Source organism: Platichthys flesus, chromosome 23, assembly GCF_949316205.1.
Source record: "Platichthys flesus chromosome 23, fPlaFle2.1, whole genome shotgun sequence".
In the NCBI taxonomy this organism is placed as follows: domain Eukaryota; kingdom Metazoa; phylum Chordata; class Actinopteri; order Pleuronectiformes; family Pleuronectidae; genus Platichthys; species Platichthys flesus.
In genome coordinates, this window is record NC_084967.1 from 6,951,968 (window position 1) to 6,974,302 (window position 22,335).

At 42.2% G+C, this 22,335-nt stretch overlaps 1 protein-coding gene across 2 annotated transcripts in view; it reads left to right on the top strand.

Annotated features, from left to right (window-relative positions):
- Nucleotides 1-424: 424 nt before the first annotated feature.
- tbc1d22a (TBC1 domain family, member 22a) overlaps nt 425-22,335 on the top strand; it is a 115,147-nt gene continuing 93,236 nt past the window's right edge. For both annotated transcript variants that reach the window (XM_062382755.1, XM_062382754.1), the window contains exons 1-5: nt 425-617; nt 1,067-1,123; nt 2,738-2,921; nt 3,515-3,776; nt 7,174-7,356. In XM_062382755.1, coding sequence (XP_062238739.1) covers nt 556-617; nt 1,067-1,123; nt 2,738-2,921; nt 3,515-3,776; nt 7,174-7,356 — 748 coding nt within the window. In that variant the 5' untranslated portion in view covers nt 425-555. The remainder of the gene's footprint in view (nt 618-1,066; nt 1,124-2,737; nt 2,922-3,514; nt 3,777-7,173; nt 7,357-22,335) is intronic.

Genomic DNA, 22,335 nt, shown 5'->3' on the forward strand with positions numbered 1-22,335 from the left:
CAATAAAGCTGATTCTGATTCTAATACAAGCTTGCATTGATAAACTGACATAATGATAATACCCAAACTTTAATAAAGTACAACTACTTCAGTTAATAAAACTGTTATTTATTATTCTGAGGTCCGGATGCTGGGGGTCTCTTTATTTATTCTGTGCTCCTGATGCTCTCTCTCTCTCTCTCTCTCTCTCTCTCTCTCTCTCTCTCTCTCTCTCTCTCTCTCTCTCTCTCTCTCTCTCTCTCTCCATCCCTGTCTCTCCCTCTCTCTGTTTTGATTGACCATTTCAGTTTCTCTGTCAACAAACGCACAGACGGCGGGTTGTGACGTAAGCTGCTGCCCGAGCCACCTCACCACGGAACTCACTTGTGATTGGCCCACGCTGAGCAAGCCCCGCTTCGTCCAATCACAGCCGCGCTTGCTCGCCCATCAGGCAGTGGCAACATGGCAGCTCTCTGAGTTTTGGTGAGCTGTAAATAAACACATTTTCCACGTCTCGCGGACCACGACAGCGCCCGGGTGTTTGCGTCGAGGACCGGCAGGAGCCGCGGAGGGAAGATGTCGACTGACGGGACCAGGAAACAGTTCTGGAAGAGAAACGCAGCCAAGGTTCCTGGCAGGTAAGTGACGTGTTCCCTGCTGGCGGCTAGCTTAGCAGCAACTAGCCTAGCTCATCTGATGCGGCACCGTTCAGCCTCAAACGCAACTTTAACTTTCGCGGACTGTCCTGCTGTCTCCCGGCGATGTTCGCACGTCCATCGCCTCATAATATATTGAAGTCTGTGCTGAAAGAGTCTCAAGACACTTCACACCGAGCTGCTGCTAGCCTGCTAGGTTGCTAACAGCGGCTAACATTTAAGTCATTTCCCTACAGTCAATCCACAGAGTTGTAAATAACTCTACAATTACATGTAGAATCTAAATGTAACTATGGGTTTCAATGTCCGTCACTGTTATGTGCACTGCTACAGCTTTAATGGGTAATCGTTTGGGGCAACTCAGAGCTAGCATTGCTAACTTGACAGCTACGAGCTCATTCATTGACATTCCCTCTTCCTCACTTCCTCAGCATTCAACATGTATACGGAGCCCAGCATCCCCCCTTTGACCCGCTCCTCCATGCGAAGTAAGTCCAATGCACCTCTTTGTATATGTCAAGCGTCCTGTGATTTTCGTGTGAACTTTTGATTCCCTTAGTTTCTGTGTCTGAACAGTGAGTCTCAGTTTGGAAAACTATATCTGAAAACCTAAATATAGCTCTCATCCTTTAAATAAAGCTTTGTCTAGATACACAGGAGGATGAGCATATCTTTCCTCCTCATGGATAATCCCATCCTGTGCTTTTTCTTTTGATAATCAAACAGGTTATACCAGTGTCTATTAATTAAAAGTGTTATCTTCTTTACATGAGACCTTGATCGATCTGGTTCTATTTACGTTACTTTTTCTATGATAGCCCATAGTGAGATAATGGTATCGTTTTATACTTTTAGCCACACACCAATCAGGACTGTAAATCCAATATTTTGCTATTGGACAGCTGACAATGACATGGGCTGTGATTTCATAGGTGTGACCATAACTGCACTGTGCTTGAATGTATGAAAATATAAATAGTTGGTAATTCTGGAAACCTTTTGTTTGAATGGAGTTGTTTTAGAGGAAGTGAACCTACCAGTAAATCTAGTTGGGGGACAGGCTGACTGCTGAATAGCCTCAAGTGACTCTATCATACTTTCACTTTCATGTTAACTTATTTAAAAGGCTTTCAACCCTGCCCTGTGTAAACAGATTAGGTTACATGGAGTGAGGATTTAAGAGGTATATGTGATTTGTAAAGCATGTTAATGAGTGTGATAAGGAAAATACTGGACTTCACAGTGGGTATTACATATTAAGAACACAGAAAACTTTAGAATCTTGAAGTGGAAGGTGTGTGGAAGGCATTAATTGTTAAAGCTTCCTCATCGTTCACTTCTGCTTTGGAAATACTTGTGCTATTTTGGACTAATTTTATTTTGTTGACTGTACCTATCTTGTTCCAGTCCCCCCACGCACTCACAGATAGAAAAAGCAGCCTGTTACTCATTAAAAATCCTTTTCTTGCTTCTTTCTGATGTTTAATCATGTAGATTTCCATAGAGGGTTGAATTTAATTTGCTTGTTTTTTTGTCAGGATGAAAGTTCAAGCTTTCTCTTTTCTTCCAAGTTATGATGGAAGTTACCTAATATGGAAAAGTCTCTTTATCATGGCAATCTTTATCTTTGTAAGAAATTAGAGCACCTTCGCAGTACGAAGAAAGCCACGGAGTGAAACTCTTTCTTTTAAACATGACTAGATACCATCCTGTTAGATGTTTGAGGCCTGCTTTTGATTCAAGTGTTTAAGATTAAGAGACTCACGTACCTGAGTATTTCATTTTGTGTGTTGTGAATTACTGGCAGATATCATTATTTTTAAGTGCAAATATTTTACATTTCTTCATGAGTTGAAACGGTAGTTATATAAGCTCTTCTTTTTTCCAAAGTGCTGGTATTTCTTTCTGCATCTGTCAATTCCACAATGATTAACTGTTCATCCCTACCCATTTTGTACCTTATCCTACTCACTGTGTCTATTTACTTTATCTCTCTCTTCCCTTTCCACCCTTTCCTGCCCACACCTTCCCCTTTTTTCTCAATTCTTTTAATCACATTCTCGTCTCTTTCTTCATGGCCCTCTCTCTCTCTTTTTCTCCAGTCTAATTAAAGCAGCCAACAAACATCCTCCGGCCACACCAGGCAAGCCTAAGAAGGCGACCACCTTCCAGGAGTTTGAGAGCATCACAAGTGATGCTTGGGACGTTGGGGATGATGACGATGAGCTGCTGGCCATGGCTGCACAGAACCTTAACATCGAGGTGGTCATGGAGACGGCCAATAAGGTAAACAAACTCATGCAGAGGCTAGTGGATGGATACTTTTCTGTTATAAGGGTTTGGTCAAAGGACAGTCGCCATATTCACTGTGCCACCCTATTTCCCCTTTCTTCTTTTCCTTTCTTTCAAACTTATTTTCTAGACAATTTAATAACATTTTATCACACACTGGCAACAGTATACATCACAGATATGGAGTTGTTGTTATTATAACTTCAGTCTGCTTGGACTCTGCTTTGACGCATAATTGGTTTTATTGTGATGTAAAGGCCACACCGACCATGTTCTTAACAAAACGGAATGTACTCTGGCGTCAACATAGAGCCTTGCTTACATGCTGATGAAAAAATTGACATCATTTGCTCCTTCGCTTATTTGCAGTTGTGAAGTATAATACGAATGTTAGTGTAATTTTTATTTATTTGTCAGTTCATTTTAGTGGGATGCATGCTAATGCATTATTATTCATGTAGAACTTGGATCTTTCATAGATTTATACAATTTTGCAGTGTGTCTCTTTACACTGGACATTTTTAATACTGTATATACTGAAGATTTCAATGGCTTGAGTTCATCAGGGTTTTCTCTGAACTCTACAGGTGATTGAGAATCACAGCAAGCAACAGGAACAACAGCGGCTGGATGACTCCACAGACCTGGAACAGAGAGACGAGGACACACAGGAGGAGACGGTGGAGGACGAAGAGGAGGACGAGGAGAATGAGGAGGAGGAGGTGGAGGAGAGAGTGCAGGAAGGCGACGTGACCAGCCCAGAGGTGTCGTTTGCCTCCCAAAGCAGCCCTTATACTGATGGTCGCCTGGTTAAATCCCACAGCGAAGCTCCAATTGGGTCACCCAAAGGTGAGTCAACACCATTGCTCAGTGTCCAAAGTTTTCTGGCGTACCTGCATACTAAAAGCCAGGCTGTATTTATCTCTAGTGCAACAGTGACATGTTTTGAAAAAACACCCTGAAACCTCTGTGTTGCTGCCTATAATTTTTTTCTGAGCCTCAATTTAAAAGTTTAAAACACCACATTGACATTTAATAATCCACAATGAATAGAATACTTGAGGATATACTTTTGTAGGTGTTTTTATATGGCTGTATTTGATAGTGGCAGTGACAGGTTTACAGGAAATGAGGGAGAGAGACTAGAAGAATTGCACACCTTAAACCGTCCAGCTGGTCGGGATTTGAACTGGGGACAAAAGTCCTGCACCCATATTTGCATACCCACCCTCATCCGCAAAGCTGCATACCAGACCAGTTTCCCGCTATTATCTCTAATTCAAACCCGGACCAGTGTTTACCTGTTATCGTATGACCAACAATCTGCTCTGTCACCCGTGATTAATCACGGGTGCTACATAGACAGTACCTCCCACCAACACGGTTATTGGCTCCTTCTCATTCTGTTTTTGTGGTTGGTTATCTTCGAAAAGTTTCTGTCAATTATCTCAGCATTTGTGCTCCTGCAGCTGTCAATGTGTTTCCATAGCAACGACGTGCCTAGCTTGCAGCTATCAAAAGCTCATACGTTCTGGCACTACAAGTAGAGATCGCATTCACCTCTCTGTTTATGTGATCTTTACCGGGAACCCATTGCCCAAGGCGCATGTGCCTATTTGCTTTGCACAATAACCATTGGGTCATCAGGAGGTCCCTAGATGAGAATCTGAGCTTTGTTGTCCTTTAGTGTCACCACATTCAACTGATATCCTGATTCAACAGAATCATCCATCATCCAAACAGCAGAGAAATGAGCCATGGGTATTTGACTGATGTTATCACTGTGTAGAGCTGTGTTACTGATAGACTGCCAATGTTGTGCTTTGGCTGAACTTGCTTGTGGATTTGACAGTGTACAGTTAGAAAACATAAAAATGAATGAGAAATCATTTAAATAAAAAAATAGACGCATGTATTTAAATGTAAACTCGGGTACGACAGAACCATGTTCCTTCTAAACATAGACTGTTTTGCAGTTGCTCTGCTCATAGACTGTAACATCAGCGAGTGCAGCAGACGTCAACCGTCTGCGTGACTGTTGTCCTGTCTGGCAGGTCATCTGCTCGTCTGGCTGGGTGTCTGCTGTTTTGCCTGTTGCTGTGTGTAGATACAGATGACATAACCAGTCTGTTGCCTTCAGGCGCTTCCTCTTATCTCCTCAGATGAGACGCAGCCCAGGCTTGCATGCTCTGTCACAACACGAGCATGTCCCAAAAACACTGACGCTTATATGCAAACCTGAATACTTTCCAGTCTCTTTTTTTCTCTTCTCTTCTTCGTCTCCTTCTTTCCTCAGAATCGTGTGAACACACTTGGCCCGGTCTAATAGGATAATGGCCCTGAGCATGGCTTTTGTTAGTGAGGCTCCATCTACCTACCTAGATACTCGTCATAATACTCACATGTCCTTCCAACTTGTAACAGTTGATGCAGTGTATTGTGAGAGACGAGTGGACACAACTAACTTCCTCTGACTTTTTCTTTTGTGAATTGTGAATGTGCTGTAAAAGGGGGTAGCATGTTACAGCGATACAAAATATTCCACTACAAAGACACTGCTGCCACCTCTAATAATCCTTTTTAATTATTCAAAGTGCAAATAAAGTTGGTAACAGATTTGTAGCCTTTCATTTGGTCTTGTAAACATTTAAAGGGGTTATTCATATAGGCAACCTTCCAGTTTTATTAATTGCTATGGAGTTGATGGGACTGTATCCACACAGTATAAATGTTGTGGTTGTATGAAAAATGTTGGCAAGGTTAGCAACCCTAACCCTTTTATGGACACACAAGGTTCTTTATGAACTGTTTGTTTAGAGCTCATGTCACAAGGAACGTCCCTCTGCACACTATCTTGACTGTTTTACTTGTGTGTCACTTTTCGTCTCATTCCGCACATCTGGGAGAACATGTGGCCCTCAGCAGACTGAATTAATGTGCATCACACAAAATGTGCAACTGCTGCCACCCTGGAGGCTTTTCACTAAACAAACCATTAACAGTAACTACATTCATTCCCACTTGGCTGGAGCCATACAGTAATGTTAAAGGGCCATTGGATTCCAAGTGTAAGTGTCTGTGGTGTTATGTAGACCATGTGTTGGCCTGATTCCTACTTTTACTTTTTAGTAATACAGATTAGACTTGTAGTGAAAAGCTAGGGTTGGTATGGTTGTAAAAGCTAGCAAGAGCAGGTTACACTTAGAAAATATGCAATCTATACATCCCAATGTCCTCAAATCAGCACTTTCATGAAATCTAAAACCCCAAAACACATGAATGCGCATTGCCTGAAAACTGCCAGAAGCCGACCTTTCTGTGACTCGCCCACCAACCTAGTCTCGGCTTTGGTGGCGTATGTCTCTCCTGCATGGGAGGCAGACGGGGACACCAGCCAATCATATCATTCGGTCCATGGTTATTTTAGTCCTTTATTGATGGCATGATGGCTTTTGGGATGTGAAAAGGATGTTCAACAAATTAGATAAAAAGTCTTTCAGGAACAAATTAAGACCTGAATAAGCAGATCTTCAGTTTGATTTTGATAAAAGTCTAACTATCAAGTGAGATGCTGTGCACAGCAGTTACTGATTAACTGATCAGTGCCAGGCATGTCCTGTCACCTCAATTCTGCTGTGATTCAATTCGGAGGAATATTTCTTCTATCTCTTGAAAAAGGGCACATTTGAAAGTGTAATAGAACAAGACGAAACACGTCCTCTAAACAGAATTAATGGATTTTTCTGTATAGAAGAAACTGGGCTCACTGATGTTCCAGTGAAATAAAAGTGAGAGCATCTATATTCTCAGCAGTGTGAAGTGAAATGAATATGTGGGCTGGGATGTGTTCCAGAAGAGATTTAAATCAAATCCTTGGGATTTGATTGGATCACTCAAAGGTCACCATGGTTTAGTGAGTACAGAGCAATACGGAGCCGTTGAATACTTTTATCTGCCGCCCAGACCTCCCCTCGCCCATGTTGTCAAATCAGGAGGATGAGATTCATAAATAACAACGTTTGTGCAGACTGAGAACCAACCCAGACGTCTCAGCATATTCTATAGATCATTTCTGTGACTAAACACAAAATGTCATGCATGTGCTGAAATACGTTGCCTTCAATATGACAATGGACCTTTATCGTGTCCACAAGATCCTGTGCTGCATCATATAAAATCCCTGTACATGTTGTGTTTGTAGTGAAGTAACCCATCTTCCCCGCTCATGTCATTGTCTGCCCAACAGATGCTGCAGGTGAATATGCAGGCCTCCAAAGACAGCGGTCTCTGCCTCACCGGCCACCCCTCATCCCTTTAGTGGCTCGCATGGCCGACCAGAACACGTCTGGCACCCCAGCCATGACAGAGAGGGAAGCGTCCCGTCTGGACAAGTTCAAACAGTTGCTGGCCGGCCCCAACACAGATCTAGGTAAGATACACTCTTCCTACAAGTACTCCATGTTCTCCACTGTCATCTTCTTTCATTTCCTTGCGCTCCTTCGCTTCTCACTCATAGTTTGCTCGGTCGGGCGGCCAGCTGTGCTGAGCTTGTAACGACGCTGCAAGGGAGAAAGTCATCCCGCCATCTGGACATGCAGATTACCAACAACAAAAGCAAATGACAGGCCTTTGTTCTAACCAAACGACAGGCCTTTATTGTTTCTCCAACCCCAGAGAGTGTTTGCTAACCCATGCTATCCCCCTGGCCATGATATCCTCGGAGACATCCCTCTTTACAGCTGACCTTTTGTCCTCTGAAACTTAACTTGTCTGCTCTGCGCTAACTTGTTGCAGCGTCTTTTTTCAAGTTGGTAAAACTTCTTTAAAGAGACGTTTTTGAACCGAGCCACTCTGGGTGTAGAGTTTAAATGTCAATGATGTGGCCAGTGTGTAACTGACTGGCATAAAGTTATGGTAATGAAGTACTGAAATACTACATATGTATCTTGAACGTGTAGTTTATCAGAAACAACTGCAGTTATATGCAGCAGTGTTGGGCACCAGAAAAAAAACTATAGACTTGGACTCGCTGAAGTGTATATATATTAAAACATTCTATTTACTTGTACACCGGTTTTCTGCATGAAAGAACATATAAAGTGGTTTTATCCAAAAACCTGCGATGTTATCTTAATATAATGTGTTATCCTAATTTATAACAAAATTGTTGACTTAATCTCATTGTTTTTAATCACACCATTCCACATCTTTGTCAGTGCTCCCGGTGTACTGTTGTCAGTGATATTTTATTCTTATTTGTATTATTGTAATAGAGCAAATATAATTTAGCATCAATATATTTGTAAACATTTTTGAATGAAATTCATAGGCAGCATTTTGAAATCTGTATTATTATAGTGAGTGTGTCTCTTTAACAAATAATCCGACAGAGGATGAGTGCATGTGGTGAGATCGATAGAAGTTGCTTAGATTTGTGTGTGTGACCTCAGAGCCTGTTTCATGAAAAATATGAAAGTGGATGAATGGAGGAGGAGGAACTGTCAAACTACGTTAAAAGTCCCTTTGGGTTCAGATCTCGTCTATTTCAAGAGAAAGACTATCGTCCGATGCCCTTGGGTTCTTTTTAATGCCTTCATTGTGTGTGTGTGTGTCGGTTGAGTGTGTGTGTGTGTGTTGAGTCTGCCTGATAGAACGGGAGCCTGAAGTGTGACCAGTAGAGAGAATTATGAAAGTGCTGTAGTTAGCAAGAGCATGGGTTATGTGCCTGTCTAAATACCATAAATATACTAAATGGAAAAAGACTGTGTCAGAGATATTTCACTGCAGAAATGACACAGCCTAAACACCGCAGCCGCCGTCCTCAAGTGGTAGCTGTGGGCCAAATTACCACATCTTAATAGGCTAGCAGGCATTTATTTCAGACAGGCTAGTATTAGAGGCGAGTTTTCATCTCTTTTGATTTCTGCAGTGAAGGAATTTGGTGTCACTGCTGCTGCCAATGCAAAGTAACTCATTGGCATCCTCTTTCACAATAAGTGGTCTTCAGAGATCTGAATATCTGCACGGGAAGGCCTTCATTGTTAAATAGTCAAGCTGATTGTGGATTTATTGTTATTATGAAATATTAGCAGAACCACACACACACTTCTCTCCTGTGAAAACCTGGCGCCTACATGACCTGCATAGCAGCTCGACTGCCGACAGTCTGCTCTCAGATTCGAAGGCGGTTATGTCAGTCGTGGTTAATGTGAAGCAGAGATGAGGAGCACGTCATTGACGTCCACTCTTTCTAACCTCACACGTTTAATTTTCAAACTTGTCCCCAAACGTGCTCATGCAAGTGACATCACTTGATGCAATTCCTCAAACTTTCCAAAAAAAATGTACACATAGTTATAGTGATACTCGGCGACACCTGTACACGGACATTAGTGTGTAAAATCAGGGGGTTTCTACTTTTAATTATAGGTGATCATATAATCATTGCCTCCACTAGAACATCTTGGTGATGGCAACCTACAGACACAAATCCTGTGCCGTCAACATGGGTGGCTGATTGCTTTGCTGTTTGAATAAATGTGCAGGTTTGCATCAGTCGGAGCACTTTGCCACTGCCTTACTCGCCTCATGTAGATTACTCTTAGCATTGGCCAAGATCCTAAAATGTAAATGCAGGATTTCATTAAGTTTGAATGGCCTTAGTCAGCACAGTAATTCACCTCTGTGTTCGCGATCCCCTTGAAAACTTTTTGAGCGAAACAAACTGGTTCACAAGTCATCAGCATTAGTCAACTTTGGTTGCAGCCGCCTGAGCCAGAGTGTATCCTGTACATCAGCAGATTGTCTTGAGACGTCGGCCGCCATTAGGGCCCGCCAGGCATCACACGCCGGCTGTCTAAATTTAGTTTGGTCTATGCGCCATGATTGGATAGCCCAGAACGGGTGAGCCATGCTGCCGGCTGCTGGCAGCATGAAAGATGAACTTCATTCATGGGACATAATTAAGTGAAGGACTGTTGGAGGAGGGGGCGCAAGGGGGCGATGAGAGGGTGATAATGGAGGGGAGAGGGATAGGGGCAGATAAGATAAGATAAGATGAAACTTTAATGATCCCCATGGGGAAATTGGGTCATTGCAGCAGTAAATAATGGGATATAGATGAGACTCCAAAAGGAAAAATAATGAAATATTCACCATGCGGAAGAATTCAAACCTCAGCCATATTCAGACAAAAATGTATGGACATTCGGGTCTGGAGTTTCTGCGGAGTTTGCCTTTGACATATTAACAACGCAGCTGTCGGACGTGCTCACAAAGAGACATAAATTGAAGCGTTAATGTTAGAGGTGTCGCAGCAGGCAGAGGACGTAACTTCTTAGTTTCGCTGCAGAGATCACCAGCGTCAGCTCTTAACACCAGAGGTGTACTTTACATATTTCTTCAGTGTATTCTTTATGTGTGGCCCAGTTTTTTTTAAATGCTGAGATGTTTGTACTTGGAATTTTTGTGTTTGTTGCGTGTTAGAAACATCATCAACACACCCACTTGCTCGTGGTTAATCCTGCAGAGTTCCATGCATTTCTGAAAGTAGCTCTAGTGTATATATTTCTGGCACAAAACTGAACCATATAAATATATTCTTGTGATAATGAGTCATTTTTGAGAGTTTTTCTCGGTTGGTTTAAAATACTGAGTTCATATTTCAACATCTACACATGAGCAGATTGTTGCAGTGTCCAGTTAAGAGGGCGCCGACAAGATGGATTAAACTCCCTGCTAAAGCGTAGGTCACTTTCCCCCGCATGCTGCCTTTGACATATTCACACTCATACAAATTCCCCACACAGATCGGTACCCTGTCAGCGGGGATGACGCCCCCTTGTGTAAAGGAGAAACTCGACCGACTGTCCTTGAGCTCAAAGGAAATGGGGGGGAAGCGGCGCTGGGATGATACATTGGCCGGTCCCTCTGTTGAATGGTGTCATTAATTGCAGCAGCAGCCATGTTTTTCTCGGGACAAACCGTGGCGACATGTCAGGGCTGGAGGTCTCTTGGGTTTCCACTCAGTCCATTTTTGATTGTGTGTGCCGGGCATTGTGTGATGGTTTGAACTGGATGAACTTAGCATTATAGCTGCCTCGACTCTGTGCTGCAGCCGAGTTAGTCTTGTCACGGGTGCTGGCAGCTTCGAGTTGCACTTCTCGCTTCTGAAGTGATTTTGAAACTTTGCCTGTACAACAGATGAAACCTGTGTCGAATTGAAGGGGAAATAAGACAAGAGTATGAACCTTCACTCACCTGCTCCCAACTCCACCTCCTCACTTGTCAGTGTCATCTCCTCAGTCTTTTTGATCAGAATACCTGTCCAACTTGCCTCCACGATCCCCTTTGCATTCAGATCTTTAACATCCCTGTCAGTTTCTCTCTGTCTCTTTAACTCCCTCCCTCTCTCTCCCCCCCCCCCTCTCTCTGTCGAGCCTTGTGACAAGTTGTGACAGTGGTCTGTTTAGCATGTAAGGTCGCGTAGAGGTTGATGACCCTGTGCGTGTGCGAGAGGAGGGTGATTGATGTGGGGTTGATCTCACCTAATTATTGCTGATGTCCCGAGGCGAGCCTGTCTTTCGCATGAACCTGAACACAGCAACCATCTAACGCTCGGTGAGGAGGAGGAGGGAGACATATCAGTGTGGAATTTTTTTTACATTACATTAGTTGTCAGATGGAAAGTTTGTACTTGAATGTTTAGTCAATCATTAGATTTTCCTGTGGAGCCCAGCACAATCCATAAGCACTGTTCATATCTACAAAATATATACTTGTATTGCTAAGTCAGTAAAACAACATCAGTTCTTCTAATTTATTGTTGGTTGAATTAATATGGACCATTTTCTTGTACTTTTTTTTTTGCACCTATCTGATCTTATCATTCTGTGAGCATACACCAGGCCGCCAGCCCTGTCTCCGTGCGGAGAAATTAATCCGTTGAACAGTCGCACGTGCAGCCCGCTGCAGAGAGCAAATATGCCATCCTTCCCATTCGGTCCCTTCCACTTTATAAATAAACAACACTGAATAGTTTATAGCTTGCAGTTAAAAGTACTGTCTGTTTCATTTGGGTGGGAACAGCCCTACTGGCCCCCGGGGCCCGCCTATAATGACGTGTCTGACAAGATAGTGTGTCATATTTTCTGTAGCTTGTTATAGATTCAATTTGTCTTCAGTTGCTTTTGAAAAAATAAATTAAAAAAACTTATTTTTTGCCAGCTCTGATCAAAATTCAGGAATAAGCAGTGTTAGGGTTCACTTTTGTAAAGGTTCTGTGATAAGTTATAATCCACGATGCCAGGTTTAACAGACTTTCTGCATATCTTTTTCTTATTTAATAGATTTTAAGACCAAGAGCTAGCTGGCATCTGACATCAAGCAGTTATTGCTGGATCACAGAAATACTGCTGTTGCTATGGCAATGGTCCGTCCTTCTCTTTCCCTTTCTTGGCAATTTATTCCCACCGTCTTTTACTGCCTCTTTTCATCAGTACCTTTCCTTGTTTGTCTCCTCTTCTTCTTTTCTATTATCTGTTTGCTTTTCTATTCGTCATATCAGACGCCACCTCACACTTAAACTCCCACATGCATTTACAAACAACTATTGGCCATGAACACTAAATAACACATAGCAAACATAAAGAAGCTGCCAACCACTAATAAGAACATAGAAAATACATTAAATAACTGCCCACGAGAACATGCAGACACACTTTCATAGCTGCTTCCAATGCCTCAGTGCCTGTCGGTGTGTCTCCTCTCTGTTGGGGGTGCTGCAGCTCTTTGTTACACATCCACCGCCACAGCGCTGCTTCACCCTCACTGCAGCAACTGTTAGCAGGCCTGCTACTCTCCTGCCACGGGTTGCCTATAGTGCTACAATCTGCAATCCTGTTACACAGCAGCCACCATATGATAGGCTTACCATCAGCGCTGTTTGCCAAGTTAATAGCCGCCATCAAAGTGGGAAGTGGCGATGTAATTCAATTTAACTCAGTCCTAATGCCTCTGTGCATGTGTGTGTGACAACTTCGGGAGTGTGTGTGTGTCAGTAGCTGGGAAAGTGTAAAAGAACAGATGATGCAGCATTAGATTGGCCAGGTAGTTAAATCTCGGTGGAAGGTTTCTTTTTATTTGAGACTTCAATCATAAGCTTTTGATGAGGAAAGCGAGAAAATGCAGTGTACGTTGTTTTCTGTATAATATGCCACCCGTTCTTAGAAGGTAGATACAGGGAGAAACTCAAAATCTCAGCATTTTACACTCTCTTCTCTTCAATTTCTCTGCTTTCATGAAGAGTTCTCCACGGTGTGTTTCTTGCACAATCACCATGCTTACAGTCAGGGATGTATGTATATTATATATGCACATGAATGTCAGTGCATGTCCTGCCTCCTAGCATGTCCCCAGGCAAAACACCTGACTTAATAAGGTTGGTGAAACCAGAAGCTGTCCCCTGTGTCAGGAGCCTCCCTGTTGCATGGCTTAGTTTATTCATATGTTACAGCGGGTCGTGCTTCCATGTGAATCTTTTCTTTTCAACGAGCAGCTTCAATAGCCATACTTCAGCCTCTACAGTTCACATCTACTCTCTGCCAGCAAATAGCAACTGCAGATTTATGCTTCCCCCATTTTTTGTTTAAATCCACAGTTATGTACATTTACTGATTTACCAACTTAACATAGCCAGAGGTTTTTCATCAATTATATAAAGTCTGTTTAAATCGTAGATTTATAAATGATTCACAATACTGTCCTATGTTAGTTTTTTCTTTTCTTACCCTGCCTCTCCCTCAAACCATCAACCTACCTAATGTTAAAGTCATGCAAACAAATATATCTCAAATGAAAGTCCAGATTTGATTTCATGGCCGACCACACCAAAAGGACTCAAAAGTAATATGTTTCAAGGCTTCAAGATATATTTTTGAAGATGAAAAAAGGCCAATGCTCTATTGTAGAGGCCCAACCAGTTATTCATTTTTGTATGTAATTTTTAACTCAAGACACAAGCCTCAGTTCATGATTATAATCAGGAATCATCAATTAATAAATGATTATGTTGATATTCAAGAAACAAATAGAATAAAAGGTTATATCTTCAACATTTTGTTTTGTTTGACTGATGGTCCAAAACAATTAAAACTTTTAAATGCTGGAATCAGAGCTTAAAATATTTCTAAAATGGTTAATGTAATTTTTCCACACCTACCAGTTGAACCTTTTCATCTACACTGGGTTAAGCACATTAATGATGTTCATAATAATAATAATGATAATGTCATAATGTGTAGAAAACTGCAAAAAGAATCACTTCAAACTAAAATCTTAATACAATAAAATTCTAAATTTCTGCATATTCCCACATATAATGTCTCAATGTTAAAAAAAAGAGTCACTAGGTCAGATATTTGAGAGCTTGTTGATCTAAATCAGTTAAAGGCAAAGCAAGCTCCAGAGAATTCTGTATACAAGTCCTTGTTATAGTGCGCACACACAAACCCATCCTCACACCTGTTCACTCATCTATGCTCGGTGTCCTCTCCCAGCCATCTGGGCCATCCATCAGGCCTCCTGAGCAGGTATAATCCAGGGGGGAGTATCTTTTTACAAGAGTCCCATTAGTTTATGAGCCGTCTGCTCCCTGGCGCCATCACTTTGTCCTCTAGATGAGTAAGACTGTTCAGGACTCTCACAGTATTCAAGGTTTATAGGAGGGGAGCTTAACTTTTTAATACACTGCATGATAAAGGTGTCCGTCCTGACTGTATTGTTTTTCTGACCTCACTGGCGAAATGGTTTCAGTTGACACCGATTGTCCCAGTGCGAGAAGGGATGGCATTCATCCACTTTTTTCACCGTTGCAATATTATACAGGACAGGTGTTTATCAGGACATACCACTGTGTTTACAGTGATAGACACAACCACTGACTGTTGTGTTTGTTATGGTTTAGACCCGTAGGCTCCAAAAATCTGAGCCCAAGTTCCCATTGAGACTTTTGGACCCTTATGGATGTAAAAAACACACCATTGACCCCTGATTTGCCAAATCAACCCCCCCCCCCCCCCTTGCAGAATCTGAACACCAGTTTTGTCAGGTGTGCGTGCTGCCGTGAACCTTGTGGTGTTTTGCCCCAGTGGTCGCGCTCCATCTGAATGCTGCCTGAATAGTGCATGGCTCCGGCCCGCCAACCGTCTTCCCTCCTGCTCCCATCAGTTCCTTGTTCAGCCAGCACTGACTGACAGCACTTCTTCCCTCCTCGCCGTCCTCTGGTCTTCTTCCTGGCCTTCATACAGAAGCATGCACACAGGTAGGCAGACTGAGTGACAGGCAGGGAGACAGGCAGACATGGAAGGTGTGTGCAGGCTCAGTTTTTACACTTACAATGACACACACACACACACACACACACACACACACACACACACACACTCTTTATTGATTTTCTTTCCATGTTGCATGGTTGTTCATTGTAAGTGCCCTCACTCGGCCAGAGAAGCTCCTCAAGCTCCATTGTTCCTGTCCACTCAGGAGGCAAACAGTCAATTATCATTGCATGCATGATTCTAATGCTTGCACTTGAATTCATTCTTGGCCTTTGTGTGTCATGCACATTATAATCTTAATTGAATTGTTTAAGGATCCTTAACCCCACTCCCCATCTCCTTTATCGTTGTTTCTGAAAACACAATGAAATCCTGAGTTTACTGTTCAAATTTTCAGTCAAACTGGCATCCAACAATGAATACGGTCATCGAACAACTATAGTTCCATGAACATTTGCCAGCACAGCATGCAAGGGCACTAACAACGTTGCCAACGCATTAAGAACTTGGTGGAAGGATGGGCCAAGGGAATGGATCCATAGGGGTAGATCCCAAAAAAATTGTTTTCACTTTCTTGAACATTTCTACCAATGTCCCAGGGAATACTTCATAGATATAAACCAATTGGATAAATGCGTGTTATTTGTTAGGAGTGATCCAGATTCAAATAAATATCTGCGTCTAGTGGATTTAATTGCGGTTTTATAAGTCGGCTGTTGGGCCTTGGCGGAGGTATTTTTAAAAGCGGAGCCAAGTCCCTTCATTCTAGTTTCACTCTCTTTAGGCCCTTGCCATTGAAAATGTGTTCTGTAGCCAAATGTTAAAGAACCGGTCCTGTGACCCACATGTGAGTGTTTCAAATCCCCAAGCAGACTGAGAGAATCTGGGCCAGAAAGGTGAATAAGACACATCCTTTCCTCCCCCAGCAAGTACACTTGAGGTGGCCTTTATCAAGACATCCATCCCCCATCTGCTTCAGTGGACCTGCTGTAGGCTAAAGTACTTCAGTGCCTGCAACGGTCAACTCCATGTTTTGTTCCTTTTAAACTACGCTTCTCAGGCTGCCGTTGTATAATCCTTCTGGTTATCTAGGCTGGATTAAATACATTTTAATGGAATGAAAAACATGATATTTTTGTTATATTTTGCCCTCTGAATGTTTCAAAAGTCATTGAGCATTCATTACCTCCGAGGGTCCCACATCAGAGCAGCTGTTGTGGGTGTTCAACAGAAGGTACATGGTGTCCTAATCACCCCCTGTGGTCCCCAGCTTTACTCCAGCCAAGACAAAGTGCACCCCTGTAAGTTCATGCATAATGGAATACAGTAGACATGCAGACGAAAGACTAGCGGCCGCTGTCCTTGAGTTGCACATTGCTAATGTTACAGGTGTTTTTGCTTCTCCCCGACCAATCCCCTGAGGCGTGTGCCACCAGCATATTAAACATCCGTGAATCTGATCACACTAATTTCCAATGCACATGTATAATAATGTGATATTTTATTGGTGCCATTAGGGAAGGTGTTCCAGCTCTTGTACCAGCTTGCATTTCTATATGTATATACTTTTAAAGGATTGCCCGTGGGGTGAATTAAGTGTATGGATCGTTTTTGCTTTAATGAGTTACATCTGCATTGTTCGTTTGCAGAGTTTGTTCCAGCACATACGACTATATGTAACGGTGGGGTGACAAATTTGTCAGCCAAAATTTGGCTGGTTGCACCGTTAACTTTGCCAGCAGCACGTCGCTTCCAGGACAGTTGCTGAAACTTTTTCTAACCCACATTGTGACAAGTGCCCGCTGAGCAAAAACAACAGATTCATTTTCAAAATGTCACAGAATGTCTTTAATTTATTCCAGAGGAGCGAGGGCTTGACTGTCTCATTCATAATGCACAAGAGATGCCCCGGAGAGTCAGATATGTTTTCTGAGAGATGAGCTAGCTGCACACTAATGAAACGACATCTGCAATTTAGCCTGCACGTCAACTGTGCTCTAATCGCCCCCTTTGTGGGAAATGGAGATTTCTTCTTCAGAAATTATTTCTCAGGAATTAGAGCTCACATGAGTGTGGCTACTACATAGCGTAGTGGGTATTTAGGAAATGGGGGGTTTACACATTTCCTATGAGGGGCTATTTGCATTAGAATAAAGCATCACCACAGAATCTATTTCACAGATGGATTAGGGATTATGTGTTTCCATTTGTAGATCTCTTCTCAAAGCAGCCTTTTAGCCCAGGACTAATTAAAATGTGTGAAACTGGAAGGATATGATGAAACATTTATCCTCGTAGAGTTAACCATTGTTCTTTCATGTTCTGACCGGTGCAGAGCATCAATACTTGGACAGTCAACTGTGGGTCTATAAGTCACCCAGGTTCACGTTGTGGTCACTGTGATTTGGATTCTGTGACGGTCTGGCTTGCAGCAAGAGAGACTTAGGAATACAGCAAAGAAGCAAAAGCTGTCCATGGTTTGCTGTGTATGATGTATGGGTGTAACAGGCACTACTACTTCTGCCGGCCACATTGCCAAGAACATATTTGCTCCCTGATCTTTCCACACATCGGTACCTGCCCACACAGTGGTGCTACAATGGACCTCATGCAAGATACATTCATACAAATTGATTTGTACTTTTTTGACCAATTCAGGAGAACTTGTGACGAGATGATGATTTCATATTTCATATTTTAACATGTATAGTAATGAAATGGATGTAGGATGTGCAATGTCTGTTCCAGCATTTAGAGAAAATAGCTGGAATCACATTAACAGCACTGCTTTAGTCCGTTTCTTATTCCATTTCTGAAGCTGCTAAAAAGTCCAGTTCCCTCTACATCGCTAACATCTTGACCTTAAACTCTGATCTTTTTAATTTCTTCATTTTACTCATTGATGTCTTTTCATATTTCTGACATTGGGCAGGAGGCACAGCCATATACGACATTATTGGGGTGTTAACATGATAATTTGTTAACCTTGTGCACGTCTACTCAGGTACACACAGAGGGAGTTCATCATGTTACTTGTTCTTGCATGAGACCCAATGTTTATTTCCCCCAAAACATTCCCTTTAAAATCTTTGATCAGAGAGGATGGGGCTTTCTACAGATCACTGCAGCATCAGGATGGGAACATTAACCAAGTGGTGCCCCTAACTCCCCCTCTCCAAACCCCCAACGGTGAGATTAATGCCAGGTGGGGGAAATATAACATAGTTTAATTAAGCCCGAGTCCACAAGATTCATGGAGTAATTTCTTTGTCTGACAGTGCAAATGAAGGTTCAAAGGGTGCAAGGCAAGAGGAGAGACACCCATGACTAGCTGTTCAGAGTGTAATGAATGTAGAGGTGCATGTTGGGTAACGATTTCACCCCTAAAGACTTAAATGAATTCTGTGTAACAGCTGCAGCGGCACCACTCTACGTGTAAAAGGAAGATGTCACTGCGAGTGGCCTACTGGTTCATTCATGTAAAAATCCATCCAGCAGTCACTAATGGGAAGCTGTGAAAGTTGGAAAAAAAAAGAATACTCAAGTCCTTTGGCGTGCACTTGTGGCAATCAATAGTCACACCTCATGAATCAGTCTTTTCTGAGCCTGCCAAACAGGATGTGGCCCAACGAACCACGCTGGGACCGGCAGCGATGTCAACGCAGAGACAGAATCACGATATTTTGTCCTCTGTGGTATCAGTGTTGTTTTATATCTCATCAGTCACCTGATGTGTTGCATGATAAAAAGTTTCTGTGATAAAACGGACAAGTCAAATTCTTAAAGAGCTCTCTCCAAAGCGTAGATGTCATAACATTGTCAGACTCAGTATGTTAAGATTAAGAAAGGATCAAAGTAGATGCAACAGAACCTGGGATATTTTCCTCCTTTATTCCATATTGTAGCAGGTTTGTGTTGGGTAGATCACTCAACACAAACCACAGACGAACAAAGAGCTTCTGTGGCGCATAGGGTCAGTCTCTTTAATCATATATCGTACGACATTGGTGTGACCTTCGACGTCCGTGGCGTCTCCCTCCAGGTCCATTACACTGCTGCGTTTGAGAGAGGGAGTGATTAGATTGGTGAACTAGTGACCGCTGTGCTAATCAACTGGCCTATAGCACTGGTCTCCTGAGTCGCCTGCACACCTCTCACCTTCAGAATCAGAATCAGCAATACCTTATTGATCCAAGGGGGAAATTGTGTTCGTTTCAATAGCTCCATGCAAGATTAGAAATATAAGCTTATAAGATTTACAAGATATATCGAATAAAATATGAAATGTCTTATAAGATTTACAAGATATATCAAATAAAATATGAAATATGTACAATGCAGTATTCATATTTACGTGTTCATGGATAAATGGTGGGTCACACTCTAGCGTGTGTGTCCTCGTTCCTGTCTCGCTTAAAGGTTCAGTGTGTCGAACTTAGTGACATCTAGTGGTAAAGTTGCATGTTGCAGCTGAATACCCCTCACCTCACACTCTCTTCCTAACATGAAAGATAACCTGTGGTAGCCTTCAGTTGTCATAAAATCTGAAAAGGTGTTTAGTTTGTCCAGTCTGGGCTACTGTAAAAAACAGAGAGGACCGTCTCCCATTGTTAATATAAAGTATATATATGTAAAGGGCCCGTTTTAGGTTAAAGAAAACCACAATTCTTACAACTTAGGTGAAACACTGGTGAAAATGTAACCTGTATTATGTTATATTGAATTTCTGCCAATACATCCTTTAAACCTAAATCCTCCGATCGCAAACTTTATCGCCAACTGGTGATCACATGTATTTAGTTACTTATCGATGATGTCCTATCATTCCCGTCCCTTTAATCCTGATGTACTTGCTATGCATGTAATATTAAGAATTTGTGTTGTGTGTGAGCTGCATGCGCGCAAAATGTTTGACTTTTTGTCAATGTGTTTAAACACATTAGTTAATCAAACATACACAAAGTCCTTCAAGTCCTGTAGCCTATGTGTCCTAATAACTTCTGATTCGTGTTGGTATTAATTGTTAACGTGTAATGTGAGAGCAGTTCAGAGGGACAGTGAGAAGGAAGGACATGCAGCAGGGTGATGCATTGAATGTAGAGGGTACCCGACAACGACAGGTCTCAATTACTCACTTTTTTCATATTGAAACCATCGATTAGTGTAGAAAGATGGACGACCCACTTCACCCATGGAATACAAACGTTGCTATCTTGTGTAGCAGTCTGTGCTGTAGCGATCAATGGCTTGAGCACTGATATTGAGGTCTTGCCAATACACACATTTGACCAATTGCAATTGTTGTCAATTGCTTTGTTTCCCACTTGCCATATGTCAAGGTGGTAAGAATTGTCTAAAATGACAGAAACAATGTTTGAGAAATGTGTACCATTTCCCATCAGCTACCATGAAGGAGGCAGGGTTTATGACCTATACTGCAGCCAGCCACCAGGTGGCGATCAAGATGGTTTGGCTCCACTTCATGTTGTTCTTCCTTATAGACATTGTACGGTTAGAACATATGCACAGATTTTCATACACTGCCCTCCACTTGTTAGATGAAGAGACTATCCATCGAGAACCTGCAGCGCTTTCGCTATACAACTTGTATGCTGTGTCATGTCTGAGAGAGTTTTTTTAAATCTTTGTTTTAAATGCATCTTACTCCTGCACACTATGCCTTGGGGTAATCTAAACCTTCCTATACACTGGGGCTCTGTCAGCCTCCAAACCAACAGAGCCATACTGTGCACTAGATCACTGTATTGAATTTCTATATAATTAAAGTCACTGGGGGACAAGGTAAGAGAGAACTTTTAAGTTGAAGATGCACAGGAACTATAGGGAATAAATAGCTACTCCCATCAGTTGAACAAGCTCTAATGCGTTTCACTCAATTTAGCCAATGGACTTAGCCCATTGCTGTTTAGGAGATTGCTATTTCCTATTCTGCTATCTGTCACTGACTCTCCATTGCATTTGCCTTGAAGAACAGGCACGGCAGAGTAATTTGGCAGCACTAATCAATACTATTCACTCTGTGCGAAGGGCTTATCAATTTCCAGCCAGTGGTTTGAATAAGAGTCGAGGAATTTGGCTTATCCATTAGGTATATTTGCTTCTTTTGCCCCTTTCTATTCTACGTCTGAAAAGTATTTTCATTCGCACAGAAATCAATTTACGCTTCTCCTCTTCACTCTTGAAATGCAGGTAAAAACAGTGGCAGCGCAATTACAAGTGAAAATCACTGTGTTTTTATGTTTGTCTCGGTTCGGCAGTGACAACTCGTCTTATTGAATGCTAATATGGGGTTTGTGGACTTGCAGGGCACGGAAAGAGGGAGACCTATCTGTGAATAATGGATGAGTTAATGCCATCCAGAAACCCCTTTCTCCTGAAAAACACACAGTTATCTTTAATATCCTAGCCTCCTTTGTAAACTTGAGCCCATTTGCCACTGGTCAAAAAAAACAACACAATATCATTGGGCTTTTGTCTGCAATGGGAATGGATCTAATCGGCATTCACTCCAGGGTCATAGGATTTTGCAGTCGAGACAGGATTTGTCTCAACTCAGGCTCAGATCGGCAGTGGAGTCAATTGCCTTTTTTTCAGTTTTTTCCCACATTTTGGTATTGGTAACTTACCTATTAAATCATACTCCAAAAGAAGGCACTGATACAAACAATAGCTTAAGTTATATTTAGGAACATGATCTCTTTCCAGTGCAGGTAAATTATCCTACACTTCTATAGTAGTCCGATTTTTACTTTCGATTAACTGAAAATAGCTTTAAACAAAAGACACAGGTTGCTAAGTACCTCAGGACAAAGCACTATCCCATGTCACTGTTAATCCTTACACCCACCGTCTTTGTGAGTGTTAGTGAGAGAGATGGGTATGGTTTGGATAGCATCTAGGCATTAAGCCATATTTTCTGGATCTTCATAGACCCAAAGGGAACAACTCGCTGCCAATTTAAAACTCCAATTTGCACCTCTCCTCTCCGTCAGATTTATTTTACATTACAACCCATCGGCTCCCACCCCCCACCCAGCTCGAGGAGTCCCAGT